At 59.6% G+C, this 16,021-nt stretch overlaps 1 protein-coding gene across 3 annotated transcripts in view; it reads right to left on the bottom strand.

The window, feature by feature from the left end:
• Positions 1 to 9,910: 9,910 nt before the first annotated feature.
• The window catches only part of EEFSEC (eukaryotic elongation factor, selenocysteine-tRNA specific), a 248,222-nt gene continuing 242,111 nt past the window's right edge, over positions 9,911 to 16,021 (bottom strand). For 2 of the 3 annotated variants that reach the window (XM_059161905.1, XM_059161904.1), the window contains one exon: positions 9,911 to 10,436. In XM_059161905.1, coding sequence (XP_059017888.1) covers positions 10,246 to 10,436 — 191 coding nt within the window. In that variant the 3' untranslated portion in view covers positions 9,911 to 10,245. The remainder of the gene's footprint in view (positions 10,437 to 16,021) is intronic. The other variant, XM_059161907.1, reaches the window with a different exon arrangement.

Consider the following 16,021-nt stretch of genomic DNA (forward strand, 5'->3'; position numbering starts at 1 on the left):
CAGGCCTCATTCAGGCTGCGTGTGAGGGACACACGCATGCACAGCCTCACACACGTGCACTACACACCTGCACACAGATTCACCAAACACATTGTCAGGTTTTGCGGGCACACCTGCACTCCTGTGTGCTCCAGGATCCCCCAGCATGTACCAGAGGGCACCTGCCTGTGCCTCTGTACAGATGTGTGCACATGGCCTGGCCCAGGGACAGTCTCAGACCCTCCTGAGCAGGCGAGCCAGGCGTGCAGGCTTCTTCACGGGTGCCCCAGCCTTGCACACACTCATTGGTGCGGAGCTCCCCTACAAACCCTGGCCCATTCAGGACGCCCCTGGTGGTCAGACTAAGCCCCACTTGCAGCCCTAAGCCCCTCGTGCAGTGGATCCTTGCAGACCTCCCTGCATATGTACCCTCCCAGGTTGGCCCGCCCTCCTTCGTAGCTCAGCCTCCGGGCAACTATTAACAGACTTGTTCAGGGAGCTGTGGTCTCAGCCAGCAGCTTTGGAAATCCCTTAGCAGGTTTGCCTGGGGGGGAGAGGGGAGAGGGGAGAAGGAAGGGCTGAGGCCCAGTGGGGTGCCAGTTGCGGATGTGGGTGTCCATTTCTGTCTTCTGTCTTCTCCAACGTGAGGACCTTCCTCTGTGATCTGAGGGCTCCCATCCCCTCAAGAAGGCCCAAGGACCCATTCTGAGTGCACTAAGCCCCTAGGCAAGGCCTGAATCAGCCAAGGGCGCCCCCGCCCCTCCGGAGGAGATGCCCCCCTCCCCCCATGAGTTGCTGCGAAGGCTGGACTCATGCATTCTCCCGACAGATTCAGCCTACACTTACGGGGCACTTGCTGTGTGCCAGGCTCTGTTTGCTGGACATAGCAGTGAAGCAGAGACAGGCCCGTGCTTCCAGGAGCCTCATGCTCTTGTGCAGAAGCCCTACGACAACCAGGGGACCAATGTGAAATAGTGCTACAGTTAACTAAACCAGGGGCTGTGGATGAGAAGGACGGGAGCGCTTCCCACTGGGTGGGGCAGTGGTCCCTTCTGAGATGACACCTGAATGGAGAGAAGGAGCCAGCAGGGCAAGGTCGGGCAGAAGGGGCGCTCCTGGCAGAAAGAACAGCAGGTCCTGAGGCAGGAGAGGCCTGTGTGGGTGACAGCGGCAGGGAAGGGGCCGTGGGGAGTTAAGGAGAGAGGAGGGGACCAGGTGGGAGGGCCACCGCCCCACTTCCTGCAGGGTGGCAGTGCTGGGAAGGGGAGCGGCCCTGATGGGCAGTGGGTGGCCCCAGGGGTTCATGCTCTGGCTCCCTGGTTCTAGGGGAGCAACCCCTCAGGAGGAGCTCCCCACTTTCAGAGCCCTGCTACCCAGCAGGGTGATTCATGAGAATACTACTTTATGGGTCTCTGCCCACTCACTCCCTGTCCTGCTGGTGTTTCCTGGGACCATCCCCACATGACCCACCCCTGAAGGTCAAGGTTGCCAGAGGCATAGAGGCCAGCAAAAACACCAGTGACAGAAACAGCTCCATTTCTGGGGATGTGCTTCATGGCTGGGACCCACAGGGCTTTGACATGTACTAAGCTGTCCAATCCCCGGCGGCCACAAATGAGGGTGGGCACCTGGCAGGTACACTAGGTGCTACACTAAGCACTGGGGATGGCAGTGAACAAATGCACAGAAACTTCTGTCCCTCTGGACCTCACATTCATTGGGGGACACCGACAACAAGTGAGGTCAATAAGCAAGACATTTGGTGTGTTAGAAGGTAGTAATCATTAGTGAGAACACTAAAGGAGGGATGGGGAGTCTAGGAGGTAAACTTTACAGAGGTACTCAGACAGGACTTCACTTAGCAGGGGGAGGGAGCAGGCTGACTGGTGTCAGAGGGAATGGCAGGTGCAAAGGCCCTGTGGTGGGAGGCCAGTGGAGCTGGAGCAGTGGGGGTAGGGAGGGTAGTGGGACAGGAGGTCCAGGAGGCCACAGGACAGGTGTATAGGCTTTACCCTGAGGTAGGTGGGGGCCCTGGAAGGGTTTTCCACAGGAGAAAGGCTTATGACAGGTGTGAAAAGCCGTCCTCTGGCTGTCCTCTGGCTGACATGAAAGCAGACCACAGGAGCGAGGGCGGAGCAAGGGACCTGTGAGAGGTGCTGGCATCAGTCTGAACCACTGGCATAGGGTAAGGAGGGACCGAGTCTGGGTAGGTGCTGAGGCTAACTCTGTGGGACTTGCCAAGGAGGGTGCGAGATAGAGGAGACGCTATTGCTTTCAGATGGGAATACAGGCACGAGTAAGTAGCTCAAGGTCAGGGTTCCTAAGTGGTGAAAATCGGTATTTTTATATGAAATCTGCCATTTGAGAATGCTGGCAGTAAAAATGTTACAAATGTAAGGACCATGTGGAACAGATAAGAGCCCACCCCCAGCCATCTCAGTGGTGTGCTCACTGAACAAGCTAGGTCTCAGGAAGCAAAGCAGGTGGGCAGCTGTGGGAATTCATCCAGGTCCAGGGTGCTGATTTGTGCTGCACCCTGCTGGGCTGCTGAGAAGGGCGGGCAGAGGAGGCTGGTAGAGCATGCCAGGACGGGAGGTAATTGTGTTGGGGGGCGATGAGAAGGGATGCATCGAGGAAGTACAGTTGGGAGGAGGGAACTGCCAAAGGCCCCACAGCTGAAATGTGAGTACTGGCTATGGGAAAAGACTCCCAGGGGGCCAGGACTGGGATCCACAGGTACACATGGGGATACATGGGCTCCTGCATATCTGCAACTAATCCCAGGACCGACGGCATGTCCCAGACTGGCAAGAGTCATTGTGGACTGATCCTGCCCTTGTGCACCTTAATGAGTCATAAACAGCAACTCAACAGCAACAGGCTTCAGCGTTAAAGGGAATTTATGGCCTCACATAATGAGAGGATGGGCTTCAGACATAGCTGGATCCAGGTGCTCAGCTGATGCCTTCAGGAACCTGTTTCTCTTCATCTCTCTGTCAGTCTTCTTCAGTGGAGATGTCCCTCTTTTGTGGTATGAACTTCACTGCCTTCATAGTGACAGGATGATCATAGCAGCTTCAAGTTAATAACCAACTCAGCAACCCCAGCTGGAAGACAGGGCCTTGTTTCCGAGGGCTCCAGAAAAAGAACCCAGTGACGTGCCCAGCCCCTGCCACGCCCACATTTTAGAGGTGTGGAGGAAGCCTGCCTGGGATCCTAGAACCAGTGAGACCTGGGCTTCTGTGCCTGTGACCTGCTGAGGGACAGTCCCCTCCCTGACACCTGTGAAGTGGAAACAGCCATTGTGTACAGAGAATGAGGACAACAAGATGCAGGAATTGTCCTGGGAGGCCGTGGCACCATCTGGGCGGGATGTGGGCTCTGGACCCCCTCAGACCTGGTGTCAATTCCCATCTCCCACCGACTCCCAGGGGACCCTGTGCAAGTCCTTGGAACTACAGAACCCCTCCCTGCCAGAGCCAGAAGGGGAGCTGCGTGGGGGGCTGCAGATCACCGGCAGCTGGCAGAGTTCACTCCTGTGGCTGGTGCTTGGCTCCCCACAGGGCCTGACTAAACTCCCACCTGAGTGCCCCTGAGCCAGGCCTCGGTCTCTAATGGCCCAACCACCTCCCCCTGCAGGCTGTTTCACCTTGGACTTGTCACTTGGCTTGTCTGGGTCTCAGTCACCCAGGGGAAATGAGGGTGAGGATTCACACCTTGTAGCGTGTCGCGGGAGAGAGAGAGAGTGCCACGCCCACCCCACTCTTTAACAGCCGCAGCTTCCCAGAATCCTCTCTTCTTGGCTGGATCGTTTGAGGGGCAAACTGTGCCTGGAAGAATGAGCAGGAGAGGAGCATGGTGGGAAGGGTGCTCTGGGCAGGTGCACAGTGTGAGCAAACGTGCAGGGGTGGAAGAGGTTGTCTGGCTAGGGAGTCCCAAGAAGGTTGTTTGGAGCGTTCTGGGGCTGTGGTGGGCCTGGTGGGTGGGCAGGGAAGGTGGGGGCAGGGTGGGGCGACTGGCCTGGCAGAAGGTCCTGCAAGGAGACCTCAAGGCCTGGCCCGCCCTCTCCAGGTCAGGGTCCCCCGGCTACAACGCAAGCAGTCTTGGTGAGGGCTGCCGGCTGGAAGGATGGTTGTGTGTGTGGGTGTCCCTGCCCAGAACTAGCAGCCTCAGTGTTTCCACCCGAGATGTGGGCATCCCCAGAACTGGGCCTCTTTCCACTACCTTCCGGCCACCGGGAGATGCTTGTCTGTTTCATCAGTGACATCCCGTGACTCTGACAACCGTTTCTCCTTATCAGCAGCCCACCCGGCTGTCCATGGGGTGATGGGTGCCCGCTAGCCAGCATGTCCACACCCAAACCCCTGGAAACTGCATCAGGACCAGCCATGCAGTGGGACCTGGGCTGGGCAGGTCACTATGCCCAGGGCCGGGAGTTGGCAACAGCCATGTCCCCCACAGGGTTCCTGGTGCTGAGGGACTGAGGCAGAGGACCAAAGCTGCCCCTGCCTCAGTGTCCCCTTTGTGAAGCAGTCCAAGAAGAAGGTTTCCCCAGAGTAGTTCCTTGCCTTCCAGCCCATCCCTGAGCCAGGGGGTGGCGCTGCCAGGAGGGCCAGGCCACCAGCCTCTGAGCTCTGGCCTCCTGTGTCAGCACCGCCATCCTTTGAGCCTCTTCCTCCTACTCTGGCCATTGGCAACTATCCGTGAGGGGATCCCTGAGGCACTGAGTGAGTGAGCAGAGCTTGTTTGATGCCCCACAGGAGACAGACCTGAAACCATGCCCTGGTGGGTAGAAGGAGCACCGAGGGCAAAGGCCATCTCCCTCAGGGGAGATGGAGGAGGGGACCCTAGCTGGGCCTTGATGAGTTTGGACTCAGCCCAGTGGGGAGGCTCTGAAGCCAGGGTGCTGGGGAGACCCCAAGGGCCTGGGGGGGGGTCAGCATGGGTGCATTTCCCTCCGCCCTGCTGAATACCGAGAACTAGAGAGATGCGGCTGATTGAGGGCTATCACCTGCCCCATCGTCCAGCCCCACATCTGATGAGGGACTGAATTGCTTCATCTCACAGCACGTTCATTGTGCAACAGTCCTGCCTCACGCCCACGCCCACCTGTCTCGCCCCCCAGGTTTCTGGTCCGCTTCCAGTTGCCCCCCACCCGCCTTTCCTTCTCTGTCTCCAGCTGCTCCTCTGCCTTCTTTCTGGGCTCCCCTGCCACTGCCTGAGCCTTTGATGCACCACCCCCGCCAAGGGCTGTGGAGGGCAGACTCAGGGGTCCACACCAAGCTCATCAAGGGGACTGGCTCAAACCTAGCCCCACTGCTTGGTTGGCCTACAGTGGGCCCAGTGACCCCTCAGAGGCTGCCCAGGCACCCTCGGTCCTCTCCCTCCCGGCTCCCTCCTGCAGCCAAACAGTGCCAAGGCCAGCAGAGAACTTGATCTCCTGATCATCCCCAACCTGCCTCCGCCTTCCCTCCCCTGGCCTCGTATGGCCCCCCTTCCTGGCCAGTGACTTCATGCGCCCTCCCCCTGGATGTAGGTCTCCCCCACATGGATCTGAGCTGGTCCCTTGTGATGCTGGTGGAGGAGGTGAGGGGGTGGTGGTCTTGGGTGGGGGTGAGGTTAGTAGTCCTACAATGACAGTCTAGGGGCAGCATAAGGAACTGGTATGGGAGGTCCTGCTTGGGTAGTGAACTGGGAGCACACAGGATGGGTCAGGTCTGGCTTCTGTGGCCTAGCCTAGACTCTGGCTCTGGAACCCTTGGGAAATCTGGGTTTCCGAGGCCTCCCCTTGCAGCACCGGGGGGTAGGCCTGGCTCCTGCACCCCACTTGGCTTGACCCCCACCTGCCTTTCTGTTTCTAAGCAAGGAGCCCCTTAGGGCTCTCTCAGCGTTGGAGGGAACTTGAGAGGTGGGGTGAGGCGAGGGGGGCTCAGAGGCTGAAGGGTGAGGTGGGGAGGAGGATGAGGTCACAGCTTGGGGGCAGGTACTGAGGTGGACAAGGCAGGGAGAAAGGATTCAAGGAGAGGGTGACCTGAACTCCCCCGGTGCCCTTTACAGGGACCCGTCCATCGAGCTGCGCTTCCCAGCCTGCCCCTCCCACCTGTGCCCACCTCAGCAGGCTGCCCATGGCTCAGGGCCCCAGCCCTGGCCTCAGGGTGTGGCAGGTGAGAAAAGTAAACTGGGCTGGAGGGAGAGGGATGTGGACACCCGGGGAGACGGAGGCGGTGCTGGAGGGAGTGAAGGGAGACCAGCGGGGAGGCTGTCGGCCTTCACCAACCCAAATGGCCCGGCCACCTTCCTTAGCTTGGTGGGGTTCAGTGGGCCCAGGGAAGCAGACAGGGCCCAAGTGGGGAGGGAGTAGGGCTGTGCAGGTCAGGGGACCAGAGGCTTGGCCCCTATAGAACAGGGGGGCAGTTAGCCCCGTCTGGTTGGGATGGTGCTGGAAGCCTGGAGGCTCAGGGCCGAGTCTCTGGGATGTCCCTTGAGGGGCCAGGCAGGTGGTTGAACCCGGCCCCTTACCCAGCCTCCCCAGGTCAGTCTGGGCTCCCAGCTGGCCTTTATCTAGAGGCCCAGCTGTGGCCACGGGAAGTGGCCGTTTCTCTCTGCTGTGCTGTCTCCCCACCAGCCCTAGTGATGGTGATAACATGGGAGGGCGTGGGGAGGGGATTGAGCAATACCTTGTGGTGGGGCACACGGGGAGGCACTGGGACGCCTGACCTCTGACCTGCTGACCCAGGTAGGGGTGGGGCGCAGGGCAGCCTGTCCGGCCTGATGGCTGTGCCGCACACGGGAGTACGCTGAGGGCAGGGGTCATAGCCACACCTCGCGGGCTCCAGGTTGCCCCTGCCCCACCACATCCAGGGAACACCAGGCTGTGATCCCAGGGCCCGGCACACAGAAGGTGCTTAATAAATGCGGAAGAACCACCTTCGGGCCTCTTTCCAAAACTATCCCTGTTTCCAGTTTCCATCCACCTACACTGAATCCCCAAAACTTTCCAAGCCCTCTTTCTCCTCCCAGGGCTCAGCCTCACCCCTCCCCTGCTCCTTGGCCAACTGACCACCAAAACCAATCCTGGGAGCCCTCCTCCACCCCTGTGGTCTCTGTGCCTCTTGGGTGAGGGGGTCCTGACCTCCAGGCCTTGGACATTCAGAACTGGCATGGAGTTGGGGCCAGAGGGGTCTCTTGAAATTCCGATCTGATGCACTTGACCTGCTTACACCCTTCAAGATGACTGGAGCAGCCTTTGAGGCCTCCGGCCCCACCCAGCTGCCGTCCTTACTCCCTCTGCCCACACTGCTGGCTCTCAGCAAGGGAATGGGGCTGGGACAGACAGAGGAGCCAGGGGTTGGGGTCAGCTTCTCCCTGAGGGAACACAACGCACCCCCCACCGTCCTCTAGCTGCTGGCCGCTGCCTCCCTGCAATCAAGCGCCACTGCTGGCTGAGCTCCTCTAATTAATGGTACCACTCTGTTATCAGCTGAGCGCTAATTACTCTGTTTAATCAGGGCTGCCTGTGTGGAGGCTTCTGGAGGCTCGGCACGCGCTGGGGGGAGCCTGGGAGCCATGACCTCATCCCTCCTCATGCAGGCCTGATGCAGTGCTTTCCTTGAGGCCTTACGCCTTTTGTGCCCTCTGCTGGATGGCACCTCTCCTCCTGGCAAACTCCTACTCTCTCTTCAAGGCCTTGTCCCAGTGATCCCTCACCAGGAGGCCTCGTCTCACCTGCAAGGCTATGGAGGACAGACATGGCTAACCCAGGAGCAGAGAAGCTGTGAGCAGGACTGGCCTTGTTCTCCTGAAGGGGAGCTGGAAAGGCTAAAGCCCAGCTAAAGGCAGAGGAGGCGGGGAAGGCCCGAGGCCTGGATCAACCCTGAGGGTGAGTTGGCACTGAGAGGTCCTGGCTCAACCTGAGGGGGGCTCTGGGTCCCCAGAATGGGGGCCATGCTCCCCCTTCCCATCCCACCAGGTTCCGGGAACCAGGCCCTACCCACCTGCAGGCCCCTGGGGCCCAAGGGACAAACTGCCCCCCCACGTGTCACCACCCTGTGCACACTGTTCCCGATACCCTCTTCACCCCACTCTGACACAGACACACCAGAGAGCCACAGCCTGACAGACTGCCTTCCCTGAGCACACGAGGACATATGCACACACTCAAGACACTAAGACCCACACACCCGGCTGTTGACAGCCACAGACCCCCGGAACACAGACCCATGCCCAAACACACACGCACACATGCACAGGCAGAGCAGGAGGCCTGGGAGAACAGAAGCTGCCCCTTCTCCTGCCCTGGGCCCCCAGGGCTTCCCGTTTACGAGACTTTATCTATCAAAAATATATTAACCCAGAAGCCTGTTTCCATCAGAGTCTCGATTCCAGGGACATTTCCAGATAAGCCTTATCTCATTGCTGGTGCATTAGCCTTGCTGGTCTGGGGGCCTGCCAATCACGGCCACCCCTCCTGCCCCAGCCCATGGCAGGACGCCTACCCATGACTTCATTCTGTATGGGCAGGTTGGGGGAGGAGTGGGGGGGGGCACTGCCTCTTGCCTCCCCATCTCTCTGCCCAAAGCAGGGCCCCAGAAGGCACCTTTTTCCAAGGATACACCCAAGGCCTTGAGGCAAGGGACGTGGGGATGTCTGGAATCCTCCAGAGCCTGGATTTGAGTCCCAGCTGTACCTGAGGCTATGGTCAGCTGAGCCCCAGTCCCCGCCACCCTCAACACCTACAACTAAGGTGATGTTTCCCAGACACCCCTATGGGTAGAAGCGCCGATTTAGCAAGTTTATGTGTTTGAGAAAGGCTGCAGGGGGCTTGCCCTCTCTTCTACAGCACCTAGAGCTGGCTGGGGAGCTAGGGGCGGGGGGACACGGCTGTGTGAATGCCCCTGGACACTGCTGGCCCCCACCCCTGTCCCCGCCCACCCATCCCGGCTGCACTTCTCCTTCAAAGGCTGTGTCCTGGCCCAACCCGGGCACTCAGGTTTCTTCTGATGCCAGGCCTGATAGAGGCCTCTCCCGGAGCAGGCTGCCGGCCCGCACTCTCTGGTTGGGGGGGGGGGGTGTCCGAAGCTTCTAGGAGTCACACTGGCCAGCTCCTCCTCTTCTCTGTGTCTCAGTGTCCTCCACCTGAGTCAGTCTCCTCCCCTGGGTGTTGAGGGTGCTGTCTGCGGGACATGTGGGAGGCAGGGAGAAAGGTGTGGGTGGGTGTGGGCACTGTGACAGAGGTCCTAGAAAAATGGCCAGTTCAGAGGGGAGCTGGGCCCTGGGGCTGCCTGCCCCACTATGAGGAATTCATAGGCCACTCTCCTCCCAGCAATGAGGCCTTGTGTGCTGGTCCTGCTGCCAGGGCTGTGGGTAATGCAGCAGGCAGCAGGGCACCGAGTACCTGAATGACCCCACGAAGCAGCTGCTTTTGTAGCCATTTTATACGTGGGGATGCTGAGGCACAGAGGTCAGGGAACTGGGCCAAGATCAAACAGGAGAGGAGCCAGAATGAACCAGGCAATGGCTCTGAGCACCCCCATTTACCACCCCCTCACTGTGGATCTGCCCCCAGAATTAGTTCCTGTTTGGTATTCCCTCTATGCCTGCTGGACGGGGGAGCAATCCCTCCAGCCAGCCTCTGACCTGATGCCCTGGCCCGATACCTCGTGGCTCCCCAGCACTCCACGGGGGCCCTTCCTGGCAGAGTCCTCTCCGGACTTGGCGGTCCAGAGAACCCCTGTGTCCCTTAAGGTCCAGGAGACCCCCCCGGGGCCACCCAGCCCGGCCAAGGGGCCTGACACCCTGTGAACTCCTCAGCCCACTCCCACTGGGCTTTGAGTTCTGGTTCCTCCAGCTCTTCTCTGGGTGGGAACCTGCTTAACTCCCTCAGGAACAGGCAGGGGTGGCCCTTCCAGGTGAAATCACAGAGACCAGCAGAGCGGGCAGACACCCTGGAGCATTTATTTGTAGCCGGCAAGTGCCAGGCCATCTAGGGCAGGGTGTGGATTAGCCCTCCCATGGCTGCCTGTGGGGCGACCTGGGAAACACTGGCTCCCAGCAGCTCGGAGGGCACCAGGGCACACTCTCTGAGCCTCGGCCCTGAAGCTGCTGCTGCCTCATTCCCCAGGCTTCTCACTGGGGCGTAGCGCCAGGCCCAGGGCCCGCATCTGCAGGGTCATGGGGAGGGATACACAAAAGGAGGGTGAGGCACATCTGGTCTGACGCTTGGCACTGCAGCCCAGGCCGGGGGCCTGGGCAAGGTCACGGGAACACTCAGGGAGACTGGACCATGCGCTTGTGGGTGTCGAAGACGTAGCGCTTGAAAGACAGGCTGATGGCTACATGCTGCGCAGGCTCGGGCCGCTCGGCCCCCTCCTCTGGCTTGGCTGCTTCTCCTCGGCCGGCTCGGCCCCGCTTCTTGAGGGTGGGCGTCAGCATCTTCTTGGACTCAGCGCTGAGGCCACCTGCAAGGCACAGAAAGAGAGCCCGTTACTCTGCCACTCCCAGCCTGCTGCTCTCTGACCTAGATGGGCACCGGCTCATGCTGGCCCATCTTCAAATCTCCTTCCCCCAACTCAGTGATACCCTCACTCTCTCCTAGGCCAAGCCAGGACCCCGGTGCCACTCTGAGCTCACTCCCTTCTGCCTCCTTACCCAGCCAATGGACCCCCAAGTCCTAGGGTCTACTCTGCCACCTAAATCCCACATTCCAGCCCCTCTCCCACCATGCTGGTCCATGTCAGGGGCCTGTCCAGCTTGGAGCTCAGCAGGGCTCCCCACCTCTGTCTCCCAGTTCCCTGCCCACCCACCCACTCTGCACTCAGGCTCTACGCGGATCAGCCTTACACTTACTGGCTACGTCCTTCTGCTCTAAATGGTCCTACTGTTTCCCAGGACACTCACACTAAACATGTACACTGAAACTTGGCTTTTGGTGTTCTCCAACTGTCCCTGGAAATCCACTCTCTGCTCCTCTGTGTGCCTGGGAGGCCGACCTCTGCAGACAGCATATGGGCTCCTGTGCCCTCTGGCTGCTGGTTAGGTTCAGCCAGTGGGAGCCCCAACAGATCAGAGGGTGGGAGCAGAGAGCAGCTGGGGTGTTGATTCCTGTTCCCTAAAGCCGGCACTCCTGCTGGGGAGCCTTCTCCCTGGGCTTTCGCATAAGCTGTCCCTCCACACAGGGGTGGGAGCAGCCCCCACTGGTTTCCATCACATTTTACAGGCTCCTTTAAACCAGCGCCCTCTCGTCACTCCCTCCACTACGTACAGTATACAGACTTTATGTTCATTCTCTTCAGCCAAATGATGGAGTGGAAATCAGATCCCTGCTAACACCCTAAAGCCAGCCCCTGCTTTTCTAGCCGCTTCACCCATTGCTTTGGTGCATTCCCTGCTACCTCAAGGAACATGTGACCATTCCTGGGCTCCCTGCAGTCATGCTTACTAGCCTCTGCACAGGCTCTTCCCTCTGCCTGGAATGCGGTTCCCCACCTTGGCAATGGAAGAAGGCTCGCTCATCTCTGCGCACCTGGCTGCACTCCTTGAACACTAGGCTTTCTCTGGGGCTTGTCTTTTTGAGGAAACTGCTCGGTAGCAGCATGGCCCAGCGTCTTTGTGGGCTGCTGGCCAGGGTGACAGTCGGCTGCTTTGAGCACCGGCGGAGAGGCTCTGGCTCCAAGGCTGTGGCCGAGGCCTCAGACCAGCTCTGTAAAAGCAGAGTGCTCCAGAGCTGGCTGCTCACAACCCTGCTGAGGGAAGCCGGTGGGAGCAGGTTGGCAGGGCTGTGGCAGGGGTGAGCGGAGGGAGCGCCGTGAGACTGGCATGGGGCAAGGATGCCCAGGGGCGGCGGCTCCGGGAGCGGCTACTGGGAGAGCTGGGTACACAGCCTTCATTCCTGGCAAGGGGCAAGTGAGGTGGAGCCCAGCCCACACTGTGCTTGCCAAGAGGGGTCCTGGCAGGCCTGCATCCCTCCACTTCCTTCTAATATGTACAGAGGGGCTGTTTTGGCCAGTGGACCCAGAGGCTAAGTCCAAAAATGGTGGGAAGCGGGGGCTGGGCAGCAGGCAGAGGGCTCCCTTCCCTGCGTGCCCTGCTGCACCCGATCTGTGTCTGTCGGCACCTGAAGGGCCTCGTCCTTCAGCTCAGTGTTGGCCGGGTGTTTGTGGTCTCCCCAGAAAGCCAGAAGTGGTGTTCTGGTGTCAGGCTTCAGTGCCTTTGCTTATCCTGTCCCCACCAGATGGGGAGCCCTGGGTGGCTGGGGTGTGTGGATTATTCCGTTTAGGCCAAGCACTCATGCATGTTTGCTGAAGCAACCCCTTCTTCGTACAGAGGCAAAAACAGAGCCCCCAGAAGGGCACAGACTGCCTCCAGGTCCCACAGTGAGGAAGAGCGAGGGTTTGAACTCTGGGCTTGCATCTGCTGGTCAGTGCGGGTCACTGCTTCCCAGCCCATCACTCAGTGCGGGTCCACCTTTGGCAGGGGAATACCCGCTGTGAGGGCACCATGGAGATTTAGAAAGGTGACCAGGAGACTGCCTTGAGGGACACTGGAGAGTCAGCCAGAGGGTAGAGCTACCTCCTGGAAGGGGACTTGGTCTCCCTTCTACAGGCAGAGACTGCTGGTCTCTCAAAGCCTATACCCCCAGGAAGGCCAGGACTCATGGCTGATGTGGATGGAGCTCTGGGATGCTGGGGGCCTGTGAGACCTGGACCAAGTGGAGCCATCCTCTGGCTGGGCAGCACGGTGTCCAATCGCAGGCTCCACACCAAGCAGGATAGCGCACCTCTGGAACGGGGCGTGGGAATGGCCCCGGGCCAGGCCCCCAAGCTAGTGCCAGGCCTGCAGGTATCTGCCTCCCCAGATTGGAGCCCCAGCCTTCCTTCTGCAAACAGAGAAGGTGGCTGGCACCAGACCCTGACAAATGGCACGGGCAGCCTGTCTCCCTCTGGTGCCAGGAGGTCTGATGGCTGAAGAGGTGCGGGGCTCCCCGGCGTCTGCGCGGGGCTGGGGAGACAGGCGTGGCCCAATCGGCGGTCCATCTCGCCCGTGCTGGCTCTCGTTACACACCGGGCATACCTTACATGGCCCAAAGCAGGCAGACCCAGAAAATCTCTCTGGCACTGGCGAAGATGTGGCCATCAAACTGCTCTTCTGAGATGGCCAGGCTCATTTGCCTCTGCTCCATTTTGGGGTGGCCTGGACACAACTGTGGGTTTGGAGCAAATGTCCCCAGGAGCCACTTTGTTTTCTGCTGGCCTTTCTCCGCCTTAGCCAGACAGCCAATGGAGGGAAGCGAAGGGCAGGTTGGGATATGAGGGGTCAGAGCTGCTGCCCTCACCGAGCTTCCCCCAACCTGGGCCTGCATCTTTCCCGGAGAAACATTCACACAGTGACAAGTCACACAGGAGAAGGGTGGTGAGCACATAGACCAGAGCCTGGCCCCCACGGAGTTTAAAAAAGTCTCAGAAGGGGCAGAGAGGAAACAAGCCAGCAAGACAGACTGCCGCCAAGGGGGTCAAGGAAGCAAAAGTGCCTTGTCACTGGGAGGGGAGGGTGGCCAGGTCGTATGGGCCCAGGGCTGACTTTCCTCAAAAAGAGCTCTGAACAGGGTGCGGGAGGTGGAGGGAGCGTTGGGGGGATGGGGGACTGGGTGGGTGCAGGTGACAGGGACTGGCTGCATGGAGATCCTGGGCAAAGGTCTGCAGGCAGAGGGAGTCTGAGTCCCCAGTCCTGGCAGGGTAATAAGCATGGTGCCTGAGGACAGATGAGGACGTGTGGCTGCAGGCCGGTGGGGCTGCGGGGGGACCCCAGCTTACCATGTCCATGTAATGCACCCTGTGTGCCAGACACCTCAGGCACCCAAGCCAGGGAGGGTCCCAGAGACCTTGTTGGGGGGCTCAGAGTGGGGAGGAAGGTGGCCAAATGCCAACTGTCTACCTGCCTGGCATCCCTCAGGGCTCCTGCAACTTCTCGTAGGCTCAGGGACACAGGGGCAAGCAGGACCATCCTGCTCTCACAGAGCTACCATCCTCTTTTAGGGCCCTCCCTTTGAAGCACCCCCTGGTAGGCCACTTAGGTTTGGGAGCTATGTGTGGCCCCTCCTGGAATGGCCCCCAACATGGGGACAATGTTTGGAGCTCCGGGCTACTAACTCCTGCACGCCTCTGCTCCGACGTGACCTGGCCCGTATGTGTCTCTGAACCGTTCATTCCCTTCACCCCAACACACCAGTTGCACTGCTACCGCGGGGCCTTGGCATTCACAGTTTCCTCTGCTCAAAGATCGGCCCCAGCAGTTCCACTGGCTCCCAGGCCCACCTCATTCTAATCGCTGTGCAAATGTCACCTCCCAGAGTGGCCTTCCTGACCACCTCACTCCAGCTGCCCTGACCCCTTCCACTCAGCTCTGTTTTTCCAATAGCTAAGATCACCTCCCAACATACTGCTGCGAGGTCCTCATTCTGATGTCGGTTGTCTGCCCCGCCCCAACATGAGTTCTACCACCGCGGGGATTTTGTCTCTCTGTGCATAGCTGGAAGCCCAACATCGAGAAGGATCCTTGGCTCAGAGGAGGGCCTCAAAGAATACTATCGAGGAACAAGCAGTGGCTATGAAGCTCTCACAGTGGTCTCCTCGTGGACCCAGCAACCCATTCCAGACATTCAGTCCTAACGAGGACCTGAGATTTGTGCACATAGATGTCCCCACGCACGCAGGCACTTAGCCCTCACAGCACAGTGTGGAAGACACTGAGGTCCAGGCCAGTAACTGGCCCCCAGTCACACAGGTCTGGAGAGGCAGAGCTGGTCTCCGTGAGGCGACCTGGTGCTGAGGTCTGGGTGCACCATGGAGGCCTATGAAGTTCCAGGGGCGCTGAGACCCGCAGCAGGGCAGTCAGGATAGGACTGGCATGTGTTTGCCGGGGCAAAATAGCTAGGAGATGAACTGACCCCTGAGAAGAGTTTAAAGTCACAAAGACAAACGTACGAATTAATTGGGGGAGAAAACCCCATAGGAATACAAACTTGGATGATTTCTACTCTAACTCTCCTGCACCCAGGCCCAAGCCCGGAGGAAGCACAATGCTGCCCTGCGCAATCTGGCTGCCGGATGTGTGGTTACATGGGGAGGCTGTGGTGAGGGTCACACGGCTCCAGGAGGGTGGGCAGTGGAGCGAGGGGAGGGGGCGTCTCCCTCAGCCAGGTCTGCCTGCATGTCCTGGTTAAGGCTCTCAGAGCTGCTGCTGTTGGCCAGGAAGCTCACTGCCATCTCTAGGCCAGTGGGATCATCTCTGCAGCAATCTGGCCCTGCCTGCTGAAGGGCAGGCTGAACACAACCTGAGGCCATGCTCATGGCTCCTCCACAGCCGCCAGAAGCCCTTGGTTTCTGACGCCGGTGAGCGGGGGAGGGGAGAGGACACCAGCTTTGAGCATCACCTTCCACAACCTACTGAGGGTCCACCCCCCCCCCCCCCGCCCCCGCTCCCTGTCCTTGCTGCCCTGTCTGGTGCAGGAGGCCTCTGGGGCACTCCCCAGGGGGCCCTTCTCTCTCATCCTGCCCTCTGGCCGTGGAGGAGTTGCTCAAAGGCTCATGCAGAGCTCTGGACTGGGTTCCATCAAAAGGATAAAGTCTGTCTTCTTACTCAACATCCAAGACCTTGGGTCATCCAGTGTGTGTGCCCCCTTCTGCCCCTCACGCCCTTCTGACTCCCACTCCCACTCCCACTCTGCCAGGAGGAATCAAGCAGAGCCTCCAGCTACCTCCCTTTGTGTGAAACGCTCTTCCCTGCCCTTCCTGTCTGGCTAATGCCTGCTCTGCCACTATCTCTGTGGGAAGGCTTTCCTCACCTGCTTGGGTTGAGCAAGATCCCTCTTGGAACCCTACTTGGCATGTTTTTTGCATCCCTCTTCCTGGTGGCCTGTAAGGGGGATTGGGAGGAGATGGCCCCTGCAGTGCTGGGCACAGGGCCTGGCAGACAGGCTCTGGGAGGGTTCGATGGATGAAGGCAAAGCGGAAGCGCTGACCCAGGGGTACAAGGCAGCAGAAGTAAA

Source organism: Mustela lutreola, chromosome 2 (genome assembly GCF_030435805.1).
Source record: "Mustela lutreola isolate mMusLut2 chromosome 2, mMusLut2.pri, whole genome shotgun sequence".
NCBI lineage: Eukaryota > Metazoa > Chordata > Mammalia > Carnivora > Mustelidae > Mustela > Mustela lutreola.